At 39.1% G+C, this 22,431-nt stretch overlaps 2 protein-coding genes across 2 annotated transcripts; both read left to right on the top strand.

The window, feature by feature from the left end:
• The first annotated feature begins 4,070 nt into the window (after nt 1-4,070).
• On the top strand, nt 4,071-5,006 carry LOC101422696 (olfactory receptor 4B1-like). Its single transcript, XM_004458001.2, has one exon. It carries the CDS (start codon nt 4,071-4,073, stop codon nt 5,004-5,006), a length of 936 nt encoding a protein of 311 aa, XP_004458058.2.
• A 14,782-nt stretch (nt 5,007-19,788) lies between these two features.
• On the top strand, nt 19,789-20,718 carry LOC101446510 (olfactory receptor 4B1-like). The gene has a single exon (XM_004457986.2). It carries the CDS (start codon nt 19,789-19,791, stop codon nt 20,716-20,718), a length of 930 nt encoding a protein of 309 aa, XP_004458043.1.
• The last annotated feature ends 1,713 nt before the right edge of the window (nt 20,719-22,431 follow it).

Here is a 22,431-nt window from a genome sequence, read left to right as displayed (position 1 = left end):
TGAGGTTTCATTTGGGGATGTCCTGGAGGAAAGCAGAGGTAGTTTGTTAGTTATTGTCTTTCTCCTGGGTAAGGGTGAAATGAAAGCTGGGAGACACCTAACAAAATTCAAGGGAGTCTGAGCTAATAATTGCTACCATTTATTGAGAGCTTCTAATTTTCCAGGAAATCCTACTAAGTGCTTTATGTATATTCACATCTAATTCCTGCAATAACTGTGTCCAGTATGAGTTGTACCCTATTTGAAAAATGTTAGAAACTCTGTTCCAAAGCACACATGATATGGAAGTAATTGTGGTAAGAGATGGACACTGACTACAATGCTCACCCTCTGACCACATCTGTAACCCATCTCTGAGAGGTTAAAAGTGAGCTTGACTAGATGGCCTTGTTTTGATTTTGTTAGTCTGTCCATCCAAGCTTTTTGCAGCAGTAGTTTGTACCAGTAAAGGTAGGTCGCTTGTTCATTTGAAATTCATCACCTCCTTCCTGTCAGTATAATTCCAAGAAAATATCTGGTCTAACTGGTTTAAATTCTATTAATGGCTTTTTTGTTTGTTATTTAAAAACATATCATGTGGTACTTTATGGTAACATTCTCTACTTAATGTCTCAGATATAATCTATGCATGTGCGTGTGTGTAAGCAATTTTACATTAAGTGAGAACTGGTCGTGTCCAAGTAAGAGTGGACAAGTCAGAGAAGAAAGAATGTCATCATGGAAAGTAATTATTTTAAGGATCTATATACTCAATATCCTGGATAATAATGTACAAAGAAGAAAAAAATACTTCAATTCCAAATTTGTAGCATGTGTGGATTTCACCAAGTAAAATGTCCATTTCTGAAATAACAGTGATCTATGTTGTTTACAACTACATATTTTGTGAGAAGCTGTCTCAACCAAGTTATACAAGATTAGCAGAGACTGAAAGGAAAATGTAGATAGATAATTTAAGAAAATCCCTTTCTTATCAGCCTACTGGTTAATCAATTTATTACCTACTAAGAATCTATAAATATATTGAGAAATAATTGTGAGGTTAACACTTAGGTGCTGTGAAAATTTAAGGAGTAACAAATAGATTTAACAACAAACCATACTGAGGAATAATAATAGAAATAAAGTGTGGTGAGTGGTGTGGTTCCACGTGTAGGTGGCAAATTTATTCACTTTTAAGTTCAATTCAATTATAGCTATTGAGTATTTAATTTTCACTTGTTCATACAGTGATTAATAAGGTAGGCATGGGAAACAGAAGCAGAAACAATAATTACAATGAAATATGCTCTGTACTCCAATAGGAAGAAGTAAAAAGCATGGAGTGTGTGTTGGCTGGGAGTGGAGTGATGGGTGATACTTGACCTGAGCATTGAAGGAAGAATACAAGGTCATTAGAAGACTAAGCATGCACACCAAGTGGAGGGAGCAGCATCAGAAAATGCATGAAAATGAGAGAGCAAGTTGGGAGAGTGATTCAAAGTTTAGAATGGATAGAGTGCAGGTTCTGTTGAGTGATGGAAGTTGGAAAGATGAACAAAGACTTATATGCCATGTTAATGATATTGGACTTAATCATGTAGTCAATGGAGAAACATTGATGAGTTTTAAGGCATTGCATGACTTCAACAAATTTGCATTTTAGAATGTTAATGATTATTATATTTTACATTTCTTAAGGGCTTATGCGTAGCTGAACTATGTGCCTTATTGCATTGAGCAGAAAGATCATTTAATCAATTTCCATATTGAGAGCAGAGATAATGTATACGATTTGAAAGAACCAAGGAAGGCTTTCTAGACAATGGACATTATCAAGTTGGTAGGAGTTGAAGAGATAGGCAAAGATTGGTCACCTCATTATTAATGAGGAAAATATGAGGGAAGCTTTTATGTTGGGAATCATGTGATGGAGTCCTGAATAGAAGTAATGAGACCCTTGAATAGAAGTGAGGTTTTGTGTTGTTGCTCAGTAGACATTGAGGTTGTTTTGAAGGGGGCTGGACAAGTACTGTGAATGGTTTTGAAGGTTAGGTGGAGGATTTTAGGCCTGATTACCAGGCAACAGGGAGACATGGGTTTTACTGAGTCTGTCAAGCGGAGGGAAACACAGAAGAATTTCTAATTCCATTGTGCAGAACAAACTTAGTGTGAAGCCTAGGGACACCGGGAGAGAGATGATAAGTGTAAATTTTGCAGTAATCCTCAGAGAGGCTTATTGACCTGTCTGAAGTTAGAGGTTGCAGGAAGACAGAAGAAAGAAGAGGTAAAATCAACAAGATGTGGCGATTGTGTAAATTTAGGAGGTGGAGAAGAGTCATGAGTTAGAGGTGACTCTAAAATTTCAAGGCTCAGGGAGTACAGAAAGATGATATTCTTGTGAGACTCAGGTATGACTGTTTCCATCTGGTCACTCCTGCCAGAAATAATGAGATGCCACAGCTCAGTCTCAACAAATGAAGCTCTCACCTCTTTCCAAATCCTGTTACGGGATGGAGGAGAAAAGGGAGATATCTTAGTCTCACCCTCTCCTCTGTGTCTTAGTCTCTCATTTTCCAGAGTTGGTGGGAATGAATTATTCCCATTATATTGGGGTTTCCTGTGATACTTGTGCTATTCATGGGGAAAGCATATTAAATATATCTGGAGATGTTTTTGTCTGGGTCATAGGACTTGGTGACATTTCTCTAAGACATTGTTATGGCTAAACCCTTTTTTCTTTGCCTGAGGACTGCTGACTTCCTCCTAACATTCCTTTATTCTTGGGTTTCAGCCTTGGCTCAATCACTCAGAAGGACTGTTTCTTGACATTTGATTAAACTTTCTTAGCTTCAGTTTCCTCATCTATCAATGATCTACCTGAAAGTCTAAGAATTAATGGGAGGGGGGGATGATTGTTTTCATCAGAGTCCAGCGTAGAGTAAATGCTGAATAAAGAGCAGCAGACTCTGAGGTTGTGTGCTTGTAGAGTTGACACAAAAATGGTAACCATTAGCTAATCAGAAGCTTCTATTTCCTTCAGGCACCAGAACTCTTTCCCAGACTTCTTGGGTTGTTTTTGCATGCTTCCTTTGTTACCCTTCTTTAGTACCAGTAAGAAAGTCCCCTTTGGCTTTCTCTTTCTCTCCTTCTGTTCCTCTTTGGTGTCCTGATTTGAGGCTAATCAGTCGCTGTTTCATCTCATGTTTCTAACTATCCATGTTACTGAGGATTCTCTCAGAGGAGTTTCCTCCTGAATATCTCCTCATATTTTCACTATGAAAGAAGTTTGGATAGTGGTGGTGATATTTAATCTATTTTTGTGGTGAAGGCACAAGTGAAAGAAGTTAGAATAAGCAGAAAAAGAGATACTTTAGTTTTAAATATTTCAAAAATCTTTGTCTTGCTCATTTCACAACTTTGATTTTTAATTCCATGAAGTTGTCTGCTCCCTGAGGGTAAGAGCTGCCTTGCATAGGGCCTGTGATAATTCAGAAATTTATATGGGTTAAGTAGGGAAAATATCTATCAACTACTTTGAAAGTGAGATTTGTCAATGGCAATGACACTCCTGACAGATAAGTAGAGGAAAAAGGGATTTAGGAGCTTTTTATTTGAGAATGTTTAAAGCAAAGTATTATCAGGAAACATTAGGAATAGGCAAATGTTAGCAATTAATCTGGATGTTTTTTAGTGCCAAAATGGTGATTATTATTTGTTATTCTGGTGTTATTGAAATAATATATGAGTTGGAAATAAATGATCTGACTCTAGTTCAGAGTTCACTCCTTACTGGGAGGCTTGGCTAATTTATAAACTTTGTGTGCCTCAACATTTATTTTTAAAATAGGGACCATGGAATTATTGTGATGTTGCTTGAATAGTGTCTTGCATAGAGTAGGCTACTGAGCAACAGATGAATAAAGTTTTATGTATGACTAAATAAATGAATAAACCAATTTGTCACATAATACATGTTAAAGTTTTCTATAACCTCTAGTCCTAACCAACCTGAGGGACTGGTATTATGATTGCATTTGTTTTGTCACAGGGCTCTTCTTCCATGAGATCATCTTCCCCAAATGGAATCCATGGCCAGTACAAATAATGTGACTGAATTAATTTTTACTGGCCTTTTCCAGGATCTGGAGGTGCAGAGAATGTGCTTTGTGGTCTTTCTTCTTGTGTACCTGGCCACAGTGGTGGGAAATGGCCTCATTGTCCTGACAGTTAGTATCAGCAAGAGTCTTCATTCCCCCATGTACTTCTTCCTTAGCTTCCTGTCCCTGGTGGAGATTAGTTACTCTTCTACAATTGTCCCTAAATTCATCACAGACTTACTTGCAAAGATCAAATCCATCTCCTTGGAAGGTTGTCTGGCTCAGCTGTTCTTCTTTCACTTCCTTGGGGTCACTGAGATCCTTTTGCTGGTGGTGATGGCCTATGACCGCTATGTGGCCATCTGTAAGCCTCTTCATTATATGACCATTATGAGCCGTCAACTGTGCCAAGTACTAGTAGCTGGATCCTGGCTGGGGGGCTTTATACACTCCATAATTCAGATTCTCATCACCATTCAATTGCCCTTCTGTGGCCCCAACGTGATTGACCACTACTTCTGTGACCTCCAGCCATTATTCAAGCTTGCCTGCACTGACACTTTCATTGTCGGGATTATTGTGTTTGCCAACAGTGGCTTATTCTCTGTCTGCTCTTTCCTCATCTTGGTGTCCTCCTATATCATCATCCTGGTCCATTTGAGGAACCATTCTGCAGAGGGGAGGCGCAAAGCCCTCTCCACCTGTGCCTCCCACATCACAGTGGTCCTCCTTTTTTTTGGACCTGCCATCTTCCTCTACATGCGGCCCTCCTCCACCTTCACTGAGGACAAACTGGTGGCCGTGTTCTACACGGTGATCACCCCCATGCTGAACCCCATCATCTACACACTCAGGAATGCAGAGGTGAAAAATGCCATGAAGAGGTTGTGGGGCAAGGAAAAGAACTTGGTTCTAAAAGGGTTATAGTGAAAATGAGAATGTCATAAATCAAATGTATGTCTGATTTTTCTGTGTTCTTTAATTGAATTTTAAATTCAGTAGGACTTTCAGAACTATGGAAACAAGTATAAAAGGACTCAATATTTATACAATTGTGATTCTTTTTGGTTAGCTAAGACAACCTGGTATTCTGGTATAATGCCCAACTATAGTTCCTAGTTTCTTGGTGGGTCCTAGGAAATTTAGTTGACTCCATAATTTCCACCAATATAATGGGTTTGGGCAATATGAAAACTTAATCCAAGTTCAAATGAAAAGTAGAACCTTTTGATGAATGTTTTTGTAGGTTAATATTCTTTCTTAATCCCTTCTTCTTGTGTCCAAAGTTCATCCCTTTCTTCTTTCCTTTCTTCTTCCCTTCTTCCTTTTCTTTTGTTTTTCTTACTTCTTTCCTTCTTTTTTTCCTTTTCATTTTGTTTAGGTCCCTCAGGATAACAACCTGTATTTTAATAAATAGGACACCAACCAGAGGGATTATTAGGGGAGATTTGCAAAGGGAGTGTTTCGGTCTCACAATTGCTTCTAATGCGGTGATGTGTGTCCCTATAAATTATATACAGGGATTTTTATATTCTTCTGGTTGCCTCTTGGCATCTTTTGCCATGGACCATCTGATTATGAACACTAACATATCCTTGGAGGAATTTTTTTCTTCTGACATGTTGATATAAAAGATGGTTGTTAAAGCTCTCTGGTTCTTCTCTCCATATCCAGCTTTAAAATCAAACTAATATCAAAACAACATAGGTTGTGTCTATCAATAGGGAAAGAACAAGTGAAATATTTTAACATGAACATCTTTGCCAATCCTGTCCAGATCTAAGAAAATACAGAATCCTAGCAATGCTTAAAAGACCTAACTTGAAAACTGAAGGGGAAATTCTGTTTAAGTATGTTTGTACTCCAGAACTCTGCCCTTTATTTTATGTGGCCCTGTAAAGTCAATTTCTGTTAATGTCCAATGTTTATTGGTGAAGTAAGATGAGAAAATTTATGTCTCATTGTTGTGGTTCCTCCCAGAATCTTGACTGCAGAATACTTCCACATGTCATTGTGAGAGATTTAGAGAATATCATAAAACTGACCCCTTAATTCTACTTTTAAAAGGCTGCACTTTAGTGTAAAGAGTGTGGGGTTGTATTTAGACACTGGCTTTGAATTTGCTCTCGATCCCTCCATCCCCCTTCAAGATCAGATGACATAATGCAGGCAGGTTCTCTATGAGAGATCGAGCACATGGGCGTGCTAGTTGCCATGAGGTCCTTTCCCCTTAATTGAAGGTATAGGTGAAATTCTCATTTTAAGGGCACCAGGTTTTAAGGGAACTTGCCTTGGTGTCCCCATTAATTATGACCATGATTGGTCATCCATAACAACCTAATAAGTGTTGAGTTTTCTGTCTGGAATGATTTTACCTCTTTTTTTCTTATTGCAAATTTTCACATCTCTTTCAAGATCAAGGTCTAATTTACCTGTCTTATAATGTGTTCTCTGTCTTCCCTCCTCCTTGGGTTGATTTTGTAACCTCTTCCATTGTCATTTTTGCATACCTTTATCCTTGTCCTTATCTCTTTAATTGTAATTGCTTTATATTTGTTTCTCCCTCTCCAGACTGTAACCTCTCCAAGGAAGTATTGTGTTTCTTCCTCTTTGCAGCTATAAGTTTCACACATGTAAGTATTTGTTGAATAAACAACCCTTTAGGCCCATGTGGCAATTTCTTCTATATCAACTCTGACAGATTCTTTTGGAGCACTTTCATGGTAAAGACCATTTTCTTTTTGTTAACATTTTTAATAGTTCAGGCTCTGAAATTCACTAAGGTGTTTCAAATGTGTCTTGGCCATAACCAAGGTCCAAGTTACCTAACTTCTCAGAACAACAGTTTACTCATAAATATAGTAAGTTTAACAACTGTAGGAACTTCATAACATTTTTCTGGGTATCAAATGAGATAGTATATATGTAAAGCTTTTAGTAAAGAACCTGTTACTGATTGGAAAGCTCAATAAATATTAACCATCATCATCATTTGTGCTGGTGTCATTATTTTCATTTTGCATGATAACTGTGTCCAGGACCACCCACAGATCTTCTCTCTTATAGATCTACCCAGATAGGCTTAAAGCAGATTGTACCCCTAAAGCCTTTATATATCTGAAGGTAGTCCAATCCTTCGTTTTGAGAATTCTCTGGGTTAAACATTCTCTGTTGCTTAATTACTTTTGAGTGTCTAGCCCAGTGTCTAGTATGGTGTAAGTCCTCAATAGATATTTTTAAATAAAATGTTGATTGTAACATAATTTGCCTATTTTCTTGTTTGTTAATACTTCCCGTTTTATTCATGTTTATTTTAAGCCATTTGGTTCAGATCTAAACTCAGTGGAATTACTCTCCTCTCTCTTAATGCCTTACTTGTATTGAAGTAGACTAGGATGTTAGGATTGAAGTCCCTTACTCATATGCAGGTTTGGCTTCCTCACTTCCTCACGGAACTTCTAACAGAACACCATCGGTGAACTCTGAGTAGTTCGCTTCTACTTGGCAGATAATGTCTACTCTAACTGGATTGTCAAAATTCTCAAGGATTACTTCACTCATTGAGAGTTGAGTCTTGGTGGACCTACTGAGACCCAACTACTTATTTTGTTCTAGTCTCCCGGGGGTGAGGGCATTTTTTTCATTGTTTTAAGAGACAGAGAAGGTTTTGAAAATTTAAAACTGCTTTCTCAATTCACAGATGCAGTAACAGTCTAAATATACCACTTAGCATTGCTGAGACTATATTGTCCTTGACTATTGACACGCTACAACATATAAAAAATGTATTTTAAGATAATAAATGTAATATAATCTCCTTATAGAAAAGTTGGTAGAGTGCAGCAATCTTTTCTGCATATACATTTTGTATTCCTTTCCTATTTATTATTTTTATTCTTTTAGGACTAGGTTTGACCACATATAATAGGGAAAACATAAGTTCGTGGATTAGAAGTATATAAAACAGAGATAGAAAGTTTAGAATCATTGCAGCAGTCCCAATATATTATCAGAAACACAGCCTCTGTCATCTCCTGCATGTAGCATCAACCTTTGCACCCCACACTGGCTGCTAGTGTTCTCTACCTGCACTGTTCAAAAGAGTTTCCTGCCACGATGGAGATGGTCTACATCTGTGCTCTCCAAGATGGTGGTGACTTATGAGCACTTGAAATGTGGCTCATGAGACCAAGAAACTGAATTTTAAATTTTATTTAATTTTAATAAATTAAAAATTAAGTAGACTCATGTGACTAGTGGATGCCTTATTGGATAACACAATTCTAGCCTTTCTGTATTCCAGGAGGCAGGAAGGGGAAAGGGAGAGTATATTGACCATACTCCTTCTTAAGGAGATTTTCCAAAAGTGCCACACAGCATTCTGATTTCATCTTATGGGATAGAACTTAGGTACACAGTCACTTCTAATTGCAAGGGAGACTCGAAATTACTATCTTTTATTCTGTGTGGAATTGTGTTCAGTTAAAAATTGAAGTTCTGTCCGTTCCTACAGAGGAATGGGGAAAATGGATATTAAGATCGGCAAATAGTCTCTGGTACCTTATTACATACCCCATTTGCCATATATTTACAAATTCTTCATAGATATGATTTGTAATGACCTGTAAACATTTCAGTTTTTAATTGTAGCATAGTGTGTTTAATGAATTCCCCTTTGAGAGGCTTTTAGATTTGTTTAATTATTTATTCAGTAAAGAGATATTGAGCATGTTCTGTGTGCCAGGCACTGTTCCAAGTGCTAGAGATACAGTGGTGCACAAAACAGAGTAATTCCCTGCCTTCATGGAGCTTACTCTCTAGTTGGGTGAGACTAGATTAGCAATAATAAATTAGCAGGATGACAACACATCATGAGAGATGAGCCATGAAATAAAAATACAGTTTTTGATACGGAGCAGCTGGGAAGATTAACCTAGACAGGGTGGTTAAAGTGATTTTTTAAGAAGGTAATTTGTGCTAAGATAAGAAAGGAGCGGGGATACAGCTGATGTGGCTCAAGCGATTGGGCTCCCACCTAGCACATGGACAGTCCTGGGTTTGGTTCCTGGTGCCTCCTGGAGAGGACTACCAGGACAGCAAGCTGGTGCAATGGGCAGGTGTGGCAAGCTGATGCAAAAAGCTGATACAACAAAGAGGAAAGATAGTGAGAGACACAACAGGGCAGGGAGCTGAGGTGGCTCAGGTGACTGGGTGCTTCTCCCCCACACGGGATCTCCTGGGTTTGTTTCCTGGTGCCCCTTAAAGAGAAGATGTGTAGACACAGAGAGCACATAGTGAATGGACACAGAGAGCAGACAGTGAGTGCAAAACAATGGGGTTAGGGAGTAAATAAATAAAATGAATTTTTTAAAAAATCATGGGAGAACTTTTAAGATGTAGAAGTTTCTGATTTGTATGTTATAAAGGTCACTGTGGTTTCTGTGTTCATAATGGATTAGAGTGGTTGAATGAGGGCAGGGAGATCATGTAGATTGCAGTCATTCAGGCAAGAGGTATGGTTACTCACTAGGAAATTTACAATAACATATCCAACAAACAGCTTTCAGTGCATTCTCTTCTTAATATTTTTTTCTTTAAAATAAAAGGTATTTATGGGGTAAAGCTTACAGTCCCAGTGCTGTGGAAAGTTCAACTCAAGGTACCAGAAGTGGTACTTTCTCACCAAATCAGTTCCCACATGTTGAAGCAAGATGGTGGGTGATCTCTGGCTGGTGTCTCTGCCTTCTCCTCTGGGTTTCCTCTTCCTCTTGAGGCTCTGTGGGCCCAGCCTCATGAGACTTCATGCTTAAGTAAAGTCTTCCCTCTTCTGGCATAGGGCTTGCCTCTCAGGGCTTCCTATGTCAGGCTTGGCTTTCTTCCCAAGGTCAGCTATAAGTTTTCAGGCAGAATGGTTCATCTTTCCCCTGCTTTAGCTGTTTTAGCCTTCTTCTTTCTGTCCCATGGCTGGATCAAAATGACAGAGCTCTCTTTTCCCATGTGTCTTCTAAAGATGCTTAGATTACATAGATGATACATAAAATATGTAGGGGATTTCCATACACCCAACTCCCTACGCCTCCCACACTTTCCCACATTAACAACATCCTTCATTAGTATGTTACAATTGATGAACACATATTGGAACATTGCCACCAAGTATGGATTATAATTTACATTATAGTTTAAACTGTCTGTCCCACACAATTTTGTAACTTATAACAAGATATATAATGGCCTATATTTGTCATTACAATGCCATTCAGAACAATTCCAATGTCCCAAATATGCCCCAGTATTGCATCTGTTTTTCCCTCTCCCTCCCCTCAGAATCTCTGGTGGCCACTGCCTCCACATCAATGATAAAGTTTTTCTATTGCTTGAAAGCAATAAGTCTATAGTAGAGTAACAGTAAATCTACTCTAGTCCATTGTTCATTTCCCAATCCTGAACATTCTGGGATGGTGATGCCTATTCTGACTCTAATTGAGAGGGGGCTTAGATCCCATGGGGCAGATGGATGGGACTATCTTTCTTGCAGTTGCAGAAACTGTCTATTCCTTGGGTTGGTCATTGTCCATCATCATTTATTTTTTAATTTTCCTGAATGAGTCCAATGAATTGGAGAGTAGATGTTACAATATTGTTGAGATCCAAGGCCCTACTGGCACATGGAAAGTCCAGAGATGTAAGTCTCTTGGACATACACATATCCACTCTAATACTAACTATAGGTTCATATAGAAGGGGCAGAAGAGGTATGTGTAGGGAAACCACAACTGTGTCCAACTCTGTCACACTGGAGAGCATAAATCCCCCAGTGGGACCCCACTGACAGCACATCAAATTTCTGAGCTGTCTGCCTTGCCTATAATGTCTGGGTGTCTCCACCCAGCCCTTAGGAGCCCTGGTATTTACTATGGCAGCCAATGAGATCCTGCTGAGACATGCAAAAGTGTAACTTCTAGAATGACCTCTTAGCCATGTGAACTCATTTGTCTTTACCCTTTCCCCTTTTGGCCAAGGTTTTTTTCTAGTTGGAGCTTGGTAGTAATCGCTTGGTGCCAGGAAAGCTCATCCCTAGGAGTCATGTCCCATGCTAGGGGGGAAGGTAATGCATTTACATGCTTAGTTTGGCTTAGAGAGAGGCCACATTTGAGCAACAAGGAGTCTTGTAAGAAGTAACTCTTAAGCACCCTATAATGCTAGGTAGGTTTCAATTTCAAAAGAAAAGGTTCATAAGTACAGTCATCAATATCAAGGGCCCATCAGTGGACCATCTTTCTTTACTAGTCACCGTCCCTGTACTTGGGGGATTCTTGATGTCCCATTAGAGAATGTGGCAGAGTTCTCCAGGATGGGAATTTGATATTCTCTTGGTTTTTGTGTTTTTGAGGTTGAACTATTAGGATCTGCTTATAGGGAATGCGTTATGGAAGCAATTGAGAATGATTCACAAGTCTTTGGTGTGACAAACAGGTGTATATGAAGTTTTTTTTAAAGAGATAGAGAGTAAGATGGTGGAAATAACTTTGGGAGAGAAAACAAGGAGTCCTCTTTAAGATGTATTATGTATAAGGTGTTTATATGATTACTAGGTCCAGAAGACAGGTACGTCAACATGTGTGTTGCTGGGTCACGGAAAGGCAGAAACTAGAAATGTAATTTTGAGAATCAATATTACATAGGAGGCTATTTAAAATCATTTGACCTGGATAAAATCACTGGGGTAAGAAAATAGTAAGAAAAGAGGGCCCTCTTTGATTTCTCAAAACTTTCGAGATCAGGAAAGACCTAGACAGGAGGTGGGAAGAAAACAAAGAGAACATGGTGTAAGGAGGTCAAGGTAGGAAAGCATTTTGAGCAAAAGTGAATGTTCATTTGGTTGGAATGTGGCTGAAAAGTTAGTAAGAAAGAGGATAGATTTAGACTTGCCAAACTGACGGGTCGTTTTTACCTTGATGGGAATAAATTTGGTGGATTACTGCAGATGAAAGTTAGATTCGTGTGTTTAAGGAATGCATGGGGACGAGGATCAAGAAAATGAGCATTTACAACTCTGAGAAGTTTTGTCATGAGGTTGGTCTATAATGGGTTTTTAATTTTCTTTGTACTCTATTTGTTGGGTTTAGGTATAGGGCTCTGCTAGTATTTAGAATATTTACCATATATGGATGCAGAAACTTGATTTAGCAAGCTTGCTCAGGTTGGGTTCCCCAAAAGCTGACTCTAAGACAAGGATTGGAGTGCAAATAATTAATTTGGGATGCAAAGGGCATCCTGATAGAGGAGTGAGGAAGTGAGAAAAGGAAAGAAGGCAGCCAATAAAGGATGTATTACTAGGTTATTTATCATTGTGAGCAATGGAAGCTTAATCCCACTAGGCAACACTGGGAGCAGAAAACATGTTTCTGAGTTACTCCACCTGACAGGTGAGAGAACTGGGGTGTTTATACACCAGCTATCATCAGCCATTGTTGAAGGCTGCTACTAGGGCTGTTAATCCTTCAGCACATCTGGTCTTCCACATGGATGGGCAAAATGGCTTTGATGCCAGAGGAAGTCTTTTTTTTTTTTTGTCTTTATTTATTTTTTAAATGTAACATATACCCCCATATACCTCCCACCCCTCTTACCCCACTCCTCCCATAACAACAACCTCCTCCATCATCATGGGACGTTCACTGCACTTGATGAATACATCTCTGAGCACTGCTGCACCACATGCTCAATGGTCCACATTATAGCCTACACTCTCCTCCAGTCCACCCAGTGGGCCATGGCAGGACACACAGTCTCCAGTATCTGTCCCTGCAGCACCACCCAGGACAACTCCAAATCCTGAAAATGCCCCCACATCATATCTTTTCTTCCCTCTTCCTACCATCAGCAGTTACCGTGGTCACTTTCTCCACATCAATATTACAATTTCTTCCCTTACTAATCAAAATAGTTCTCCAGCAGAACACCAGTAAGTCCACTCTAATCCATACTCTATTCCTCCATCCTGTGGACCCTTGGATGGTTATGTCTAGTTCCCCTCTACATCAAGAGGGAGCTTAGATTCCACATGGATGATGGATGCAATGCCCTCTGGCTTATTGGACTTACCATGGCCACCTGCTAACTTTTTGAGCTGTTTTGCTACCACTTTCCACTGTGATTCCTCTATTCTAGTCTCCTGGACTTACTGTTTCTCAAATACTCTTGCTTCAAGGATTTTACACTTTCTGTTCCTTTTCTTCTAGATCTTTTCATAGCTCACTCCCTCACTTCTATCAGATATGTCTCTTCATATGTCACGTTTACAAAGAGGATTTTCCTTACTATCCTATATAAAATAATATCTACTAGCATCCCTATCATCCTTAATTGATTTTATTTTTCTCCATAGGACCTATAACTACCTATTATATACTAAACTTTATTTGTTCATTGCCTGTCTTTATTTCCATTATGGCCTAATAGGCATATGAGAGGATTTAATGTTCATGAGTCTAGAGAATTTTCACTACAAAATTTCCACTATCCAGAAGAAGGCTTGGTACATAATAGTTCTCAGTACTATTTATTGAATGAATAAATAAATGGCTGAATGAATGCCACCTCTTTTAGAGAAATTCCCGCCATGTTGTCTTATTATTGCTATCATCTTTTGATGGAGAGACTGAGGCACAAGAAGAGTAAGTGACTTTAGACATGAATATTACAAATAAAAGATACAATGGTAATAATCTAGCCCACCTCTTTTATTTTTATAAAAATGGAAACAGGAGAGACTGAGAAGTGGAAGGTGACATTATATGGCTAAGGTCAGAGAGTTAATTACCAAACCAGTGCTAGTGCCCAGGTTTCCTGTCTTCCTGGTCCAGTCTTCCTTTTCTTCTCTAGTTATCCTCCTTTTTTAGTTTACACTTTAATTTTTTTTAAATTTAAATTTTTAAATTTAAATTTTAAAGAGACTTTAGATTACATAAATGATACAACAGAAATAGACAGGATTCCCGTATACCCTCATCCCCTCTACCACTTTCTCCCATTATCAGCATGTTTCATTAGTGTGGTACATTTCTTATGTTGATGAGCACATATTGAAGCATTGCTATAACCATGATCTATAGTTTACATTATAGTTTACACTTTGTACTGCACAATTTTATAAATTTTGACAAAATATTTAATGGCCTGTATCCATCATTGCAATGTCATGCAGAAAAATTCCAATGTCTCCAAAATGCCCCATGTTAACGCCTGTTCATCCCTCTCCCTTCCCTCAGAATTTCTCGTGGCCACTACCTTTATTTCAATGATAAGAGCTCTTCCTTTGCTAGAGTAATAAGTATATTTTAGTCCATAGTTGCATTCCTCCCTTGTGTTTGTTCATTCCTCAATACTGAGGATTTTGGAAAGTTAATGCCCACTCTGCTGATAATTGAGAGGGGTTTTAGATCCCATGGGACAGATTAATGGAACTGTCTGCTTACAGCTGTGGATACTCTCTGTTTATTTTTGGGATGGACATTGTCCATCATCATCCTTTCATTAGTTGTCCTAGTTAAATCCAATGAACTGGAGAGTAAGTGTTGCAACTCTACTGAGATTCAGGGATCAACTGGCATATGAACAGACAGGAGATTTTGGTCTCTGGGACATATATCTAATGAGTATAGGTTCAAATAAAAGGGAGGGAGGAGTCATATGTAGGGAAATTGTAAACGAATCTAACTCTGTTACATTGGGGAGCATATATTCGAAAGTAAGTCCCACAGCCAGGGTGCTGAATTTCTGAGATTGTCTGCACTACCTATAGTGTCTATATGTCTCTAGAGCCCTCAGGAACCCTGCTATTTGAGGCCCTGTTTACCGTGACAGTCAATGAGATCCTGCTGAGACATGCATAAGCATAACCTCTGGAATGACCTTCAGACTCACTTTGAAATCTCCTAGGCATAAAAATTCATTTGTATTTAATATTTACCCCTTTTAGTCAAGGTCTTTTTCCAAATGCATTGCTAGTTGGTGCTTGGTAATAATCCCTCAGTGCTAGGGAGGCTCATCTCTGGGAGTGATGTCCCATGCTGGGGGGAAGGTAGTGTGTTTATATGCTGAGTTTGGCTTAGAGAGAGGCCACATTTGAGCAACAAATAGGCTTTCAGGAGGTAACTCTTAGACACTATATAATACTAGGCTAATTTTCAAGTTTTATGTGAATCAGGTTCTTGTTTTCATTGCCAGTAGACAAGACTGGCAGAAAATTTCCTTCATGCCTTAATTCAACTTTCTTGTATTACTACATCATTATTGGGTGCAAAAACTTTGCAGAAATCTCACTAAATTAATTAAAATAGATTTTGAGCCCTTCCCCAAGTCATAGTTTATTATGAAAAATTTTTCCCTCCAGAAAAGAAATCCCCTGGAGAAATTGGTCTGTTGATTTTAGTGTTTGACGTAATTTATTTAAAATAGTTTAATAATTTCAGCATTTAATCACAACCCTCGGACTCTAAGTGGGTATATAGGTTTTCCATATTTAAAACAGGATCTTAGAATCTCTGGGTTCACTTAAAGGCTCTGTGGCTTTTGTTTATTTCTTAGATATTAGAAATTCAAATATGAACCCAGATACAGATCCTATGAATTTCCCTTTTTTGAGTGCTTCATCTTAGATACCATCTTCTTTGTTTTCTAAAAGCTTGCAGGACCTTTGGTGATTTGCCTTTGGGGACAAGGTCTGATCCTTGAAACACAGTAGCAACTACTAAAACAATGCCACCAGAAAACAGTGTAGTGTTGTTGAAAGAGCACTGTTTTCTGAGTTAGTAATTGGGCAAATAACTAGTGTGTGGTTTGGGGAAGCTAATTAATCTCACTCAGCCCCTGTCATCTCATATATCAACAAAGGAGTTAAAGTAAAATCTCTCTAAATTCTTTTCAGCAGCATCCTCAGACTGACTTGCTGTAGTATGACAGAGATTTTGCTCATTGGGGCCCTTCCATGAAAAATCAGCTGGGTTTATGATATCAGGAAGGGACCTTGCTTGCCCAGTGACCAGATTTACAGAGTAGAATCCTATACTTCCCAACCCAGAATATTTCCTTGAATAATGATCTATTTCAACAGAGTGGCTAACTTCATGCTGAATTGGAAGGACCTCAGTGCTGCTGAATTCCATCTTGACCAATTACTTGCTCCAAGGCAGACCCAAATCACAGCAGATTTCCTCACCCAAAGGTAGGTGATGTAACCAGAAATAAGGTGTAAAGTTTCTAAGCAGCCAATGGACTTAGGGCAAGTCAATACACCTATTTGGGCATTTGTAAAATGAAGTGGTTGGATTTGATGATTCCTAAAGTCTTTCTACAATTTTGGGATTCTGCAAAGTACCATTTGGGAATTACGAAGTTTGAGAGTGTGACTGGAGATGGAGGTTATATGATTCACTCTGAGATCAATTGCATAAGCCCATCAGGTTCTCTCTAATATCTTTCTTTATTCATTGTCCACATTTTATCATTACGCTCTGGTTTCAAGTCCAGCAGTTTCCCTGACATGGAGTCCACATGCTCACGTGCAGATTTATGATTTTATCTGCTGGCCACGTTTTCTCTCCATGATTTTAGGTAAGGCAGCATTGTGGGACAGATGAGGTATTTGCTAGAAGCTAAGTGGGAGAGATAGTGAGAATGGGGTGAGGATGAGGAGCAGAGAGGGATTAAAACAGAAGAGGCATAGGTGAACAGAAAAGGAAAAGGAAGTTTTCAAGGATGAAAGCTATCAGGTATTCCCCATCATTCCAGGATGAAGCCTGGATTAACTGGAACTTACATGATCCTTCCTTCTTTCCAAGTGGTCTCTCAGGCTAATTGGAATAGGCTTTTCCTTAATTTCTCCAGTGGATCAAAAATTTGGTTGAATTCAAACTGAGAAGAGATGTGTATGTTTGTGTTGGTAAATAAATAAACCTTGGAATTTTAGTGAAAGTGCATAGTTATTTATAACTCTCCGTTTGTATGTTATGTACCTAGAAATGGCATAGGGTCATGGTTACAGCACAGGCTCTGTAGTTAGGCTACTAGGATTCAATTCCTGGCTTTACTGGTATGTAACCTTAGGCAAATTCATTGCTTCTCTGTGGCTCTTTTTCTTCATATGTAAAACAGTCATGATAACACTCTTGTTACAATTTTGGTGTGAGAATTAAGTGAACTAATGCATATAAAGCACTTATAAAATGCCTGGCACATAGTAAGTACTATTGAAATACCCGGTAGCTATTATAAATAACCAAAATGTAATTTATAATAAAGATTTTAGAAAAACATTAAAAAATAAATTTGAATACCAAAACACTGTATTTCTTAGTTGAAAACAAAGCAGAGAAGGTATAATTATAAGATAATCTGTTAATAGCTGTAAGAAAGCATGATAAAGTCCCACAGGAGCCCAAAGGAGGGAATACATTATTCGTATGGAAAGAAGTTCCTCATGCATTCTGAAGAGAAAGGAATCCTAAGCACAGAGAAGGATGATAAGATCCCTTGGGTTAGTAAATAACTGTATAGTGTTCATTTGGGGAATGCCAATAAGTAAGGCTACAAAGATAGGTGATGGTCAGTTCAAAAAGGACCTTGAATTCCTTGCTAAGAGTATTAGAATTTATGCTGCTGAGAGCAAAGGTAAGATAATGAGAAACTTTAGTTAGAAGTAACATGGCTAGGTTTTATTTAGGGAAAATCACCTGAGGCCTTCTACAGTGTTCGAGAGAGACATCTGTGTTGGAGTATTTAAGGCAGGAGGTGTCCTTGAACAGGTGGGATGAGAACTGGAATTGGGGAGTGAGTAGGATATAGATGGAAAAGTTGAGGGAAGAAGATGGCAGTTCCAGTGAAGGAATGCCCTGATCATTACAAGCAGTGGAGGGATCTGAGGAAAGAAGAATCTAGGAAACAATTTTCAGGCTTCAGTGTTCAGGATGGATGAAGGCTAAGAGACTTTGGTATTTCAGGCATGAGCTGATGGCGTGCAAGAAAATGGTGGCAGTAGAAATGGAGGAAAAGGGCATGTGGAGAGATGATTTAAAGTTAAGATTAATATGTTGTAGTGACTGACTGGATATGAGAGATGACAGGAAGGCATGAATCAAATACGACAAGTCTGGGAGGCTAGGAAGGTGATGGGGTCATCAAAATATCTTCCAGGTCATACCTGCCTGTAGATCCCATGTTACTCTATTACATAGTGCTATCCTCTAACCTTTACCCTGACCAAATAATTTCCCTGGGTTCATGGGTGAGGTTGTAGTGGTTCTTGAGGAGACTTGCCCTCTTTTCTTTAAGCCATTCAGTTATCCGGGCTCCCAAGGTGCTGAGATAGTGCCAGATACTCCTAATAATTTTGGGTGCCTGGAGCCCACATCATTGCCCCTAGTGGAAAGGGCACACCAGGATGAATTTGACAATATTGCTTGTTTTGGCCGTGAGTTTTGATGTAATTTCTCTGTTGTATATACCTTCCCTGAAACCTCATGCTCTTGGGTAGGCAGTCTCTTCTTGCTTCCATGATCCTGTTTTCTTCTGCAAGGGACCATTAGCCCTCTTTATGCTCCATAGAATATATTCTGCCTGGGAATTATACTGTTCTGACTTTGATTTGGTTAGGATAACGACCTGCAGCAGCTTTGAGGGATATTTCATGTAACTTTCATGTGTCACAAATTATTCATTTTTTGATTATTTTTAAGCCATAAAAAATAGAAAAAACATTCTTAGTTCACAGTCATAAGAAAACAGGGGGTGGACTGCATTTGGTTTAAATGATTGTTTATCAGGCTGTGTTATACTTACAACTGAATGCATTCCTGACTGTGTTACATTCCTTACCTTGTTCCCCAAATAACAAGTGTCTGCAAAGAGAAAGATCTTATAAAACTGTTCAGGTTAAGATATTAATGTTGAATGAAAGTATTATCATATATCACCTCTCAGTGTTGTTTACATTCTACCAATGACCCTCTCCTGGGAAATAAAGCTCCTACTGTAGGAATGTAGGCATTGGAATCATGTTAGTGGGGTGAAGGGGACAAACGAAGTAGAGAAACTTCCTGGTACAGTCCCCAGAATATCTGAGAATTTGCCATATTAAAATAGTTTTTGAAGCTGCAAGAATGGTGAAGGAGTCTAACCCGAGTAAATTTAGGACTCGGATAGTTGAGTAAAGTAAAGAGTACAGAGAATCTTTTGCAAAGGGGGAATTATCAATGGGCTGATGATTCTTTGAGTCATAAATGGAGGAAACAAGGAATTCAGAAGCAGGGATGTGTTGTGGGGATTCCTTAATGGGAGAGAGCTATCAAAATGCAATGAGAAAATAAAGATACAGGCTATTAACCTATATATTCAGAATATTCTGTGGTGAACTATAAAGAATCCTGGATGAGAGTTAGAAAGCCTGGTTCTGAGTTGCAGAATTCACCCCCTTTGGTCTGATTTTGGGCAAATAATTATTTCTCTTAATTTCCTAATCTGTACACTGATAATAGGGGGTTAAGAGTAAATGCTAAATGAGTACCTATTGAATAAATGAAGATTGAGCACTAAGTGCTTTTAAAATGTTTACATCCTCTATAGTGCTATAAATGAGATGAATTGATATTAAAATTCTTTTATTGCAGTCCTCTCACTTTCTGACTTCTGGAACACCTGAATGGAATCCATGGTCAGGTCAAATAATGTGACTGAGTTGATTATCACTGGCCTTTTCCAGGATCTGGAAGTGCAAAGAGTGTGCTTTGTGGTGTTTCTTCCTGTGTATGTAGCTACAGTGGTGGGCAATGGCCTCATCGTCCTGACAGTCATCATCAGCAAGAGTCTGCATTCTCCCATGTACTTCTTCCTTAGTTACCTGTCCCTGGTGGAGATCAGTTACTCCTCTACTGTAGTCCCTAAATTCATCACAGACTTATTGACCAAGATTAAGACCATCTCCTTGGATGGTTGTCTGACTCAGATTTTCTTCTTCCACTTCTTTGGAGTCACAGAGATCATCCTGCTTACAGTGATGGCCTATGACCGCTATGTGGCCATCTGCAAGCCCCTGCACTACACAACCATGATGAGCCAGGCTGTGTGCCACTTCCTGGTGGCTGGTTCATGGCTTGGGGGAATAATTCATTCCATGGTACAGATCCTTGTCACTGTCCAATTGCCCTTCTGTGGCCCCAATGTAATTGACTACTACTTCTGTGACCTCCATCCCCTATTCAAGCTTGCCTGTACTGACACTTCTGTGGAGGGGGTTATTGTGTTGGCCAACAGTGGCTTAATCTCTGTTTTCTCCTTCTTCATCTTGGTGTCCTCTTATATCATCATCTTGGTCAACTTGAGGAACCATTCAGCAGAAGGAAGGCGCAAAGCCCTCTCCACCTGTGCTTCCCACATCACAGTGGTCCTCCTGTTCTTTGGACCTGCCATCTTCCTCTACATGCGGCCCTCCTCCACCTTCACTGAGGACAAGCTGGTGGCCGTGTTCTACACGGTGATCACCCCCATGCTGAACCCCATCATCTACACACTGAGGAATGCAGAGGTAAAAAATGCCATGAGGAGGTTGTGGGGCAAGAAAGTGAATTCAGGGATGGAATAAAAAAGAAAACTTGAAAAATTATACAGCAAGAACAAGGGACCAAATAAACCATGTGATTTTAGTTAACCATGAATGATTAGAATAAAAGTTAACCTGTTCATAGATTTTGTTGTAATTTAGATGAGCTGTTTTTACTGCATGGTGCCAATTAAAGTCCTCTCTCATAGTTCTTAGCATTTCAAAGAATGTTAAAAATTGGCTGCTTTCCTTTACTTCTTCAATGTTCTCTAGTGCGGGAATATTTCAGAGAGAAATCACCTGGACTGAACTCTTCATTCTGTAATCTGCTAGCCATGTGACCATGGATATATTCACATCATCTCTTTGTGTTAACCTGCTGTGGTATTGTGGAAAGATTGTGGCAGTTGGAGACAGAGATTCATGTTTTGTCTTTTTCTCTCATTGCAGTGTGACCTTGGGGGAATATCAGGAAGTTTCTCTACTTCATTTGGTTTCATCACACCATTAACCTGATCCCAGTGCCTACAGTCCCACAGTAGGAGCTTTATTTCCTAGGGAAGGTTATTTTTAGAATGTAAGTGTCTCTGGGAGATGAAATATGATAAAGTTTTCATTCAACTTTATATTTTAACTTGAACAATTTTATAAGATCCTCCTCTTTCTAGACACTTGTTATCTGGGCAGCGAGGTAAGGGTAGTGATGCATTTAAGAATGCATCAATTGTAAGTATAACACAACCTGATGAACAATTGCTTAAACCAAATGCAGTCCCCGCTCCCGATGTCTTTTTTTTCCTATTTGGTTGCATCATTGTCTTTTTGGTGAGTTGCTGCATTGCAGGGAGGTCTGTTCCTCTCTGCTCCACCTCTGCTGGGACACCTTTTTTTTTCTTTACCCGAAGTTCCCAGGGATCCACGCAGGTCCTTAAATGGTTAACGGGAACTCAACTGCTTGAGCCATAGCCACTTTCCTAAGAATGGTTTTTGTATCTTTAAATGGTTTAAGAATAACCAAAAGAATAATTTGTGACACATGAAAAGTATATGAAATCCAAATTTTAGTGTCCATAATCGTTTTATTTTACTATAGCCTTGGCCAGTAATTCCAAGGTTGGCTTGTTAATTGTATAATGCCAGCGTATTGGGTTATTTTCTCTTCAGTTCTCTTGGCTGGCCCCTCCTGGTTGCAAGATAGCTACAGCATCTCCAGCCATCATATCCTCACTTGAGAGGAGGGTGGGGCTATGCTTTTATATTGGGAAATATTTCCCAGAAACTCCCCAGGACAATTTCTCTTATACCTATTCTTATTGACCTGAACTAGGTCACTTGTCTATGCCTTGATGCAAAGGAAGCTGGGAAAGTGAATATTGGCAGCAGGAATTGGCATGATACCATTGGTTTAGACCAGCCAGTTTCCCCCTTCATTTTGGCACATCGCTGCTTGAGGAATGCCAAGTTTCTGTCATTAAGGAAGGAGTGTCTGCCATAGGGAGTTTTGATGGAGACGATGTATTGGAGGCTGGTGCATCTGCCTATAATGAGGTGGTTAAGAGATCTGACTCTCGTGCAGACTTGGGAGAACCCAGCTCCACCACTTCGTGTCTGTTTCATTTCAGGTTGTGATGTGAACTGTCTGGGAGTCAGTTTCTTTTATGTGAAAGTTTGGAACCATGCACAAGAACCATCTCCCTTAATGTCATGGTTTTCCTGAGAGTAGATCCTTATTATCTCTCCTGATTCTGAGATTCT

This window comes from Dasypus novemcinctus, chromosome 10 (assembly GCF_030445035.2).
Source record: "Dasypus novemcinctus isolate mDasNov1 chromosome 10, mDasNov1.1.hap2, whole genome shotgun sequence".
Taxonomy (NCBI): domain Eukaryota; kingdom Metazoa; phylum Chordata; class Mammalia; order Cingulata; family Dasypodidae; genus Dasypus; species Dasypus novemcinctus.
Note: the sequence above shows the minus strand (reverse complement) of the source record. Positions and strands in the feature narration are given on the sequence as shown.

Bases quoted from the DNA above. Each gene is read 5' to 3' on its own strand.
- LOC101446510 (XM_004457986.2), top strand. From the start codon at position 19,789: ATGGTCAGGTCAAATAATGTGACTGAGTTGATTATCACTGGCCTTTTC.
- LOC101422696 (XM_004458001.2), top strand. From the start codon at position 4,071: ATGGCCAGTACAAATAATGTGACTGAATTAATTTTTACTGGCCTTTTC.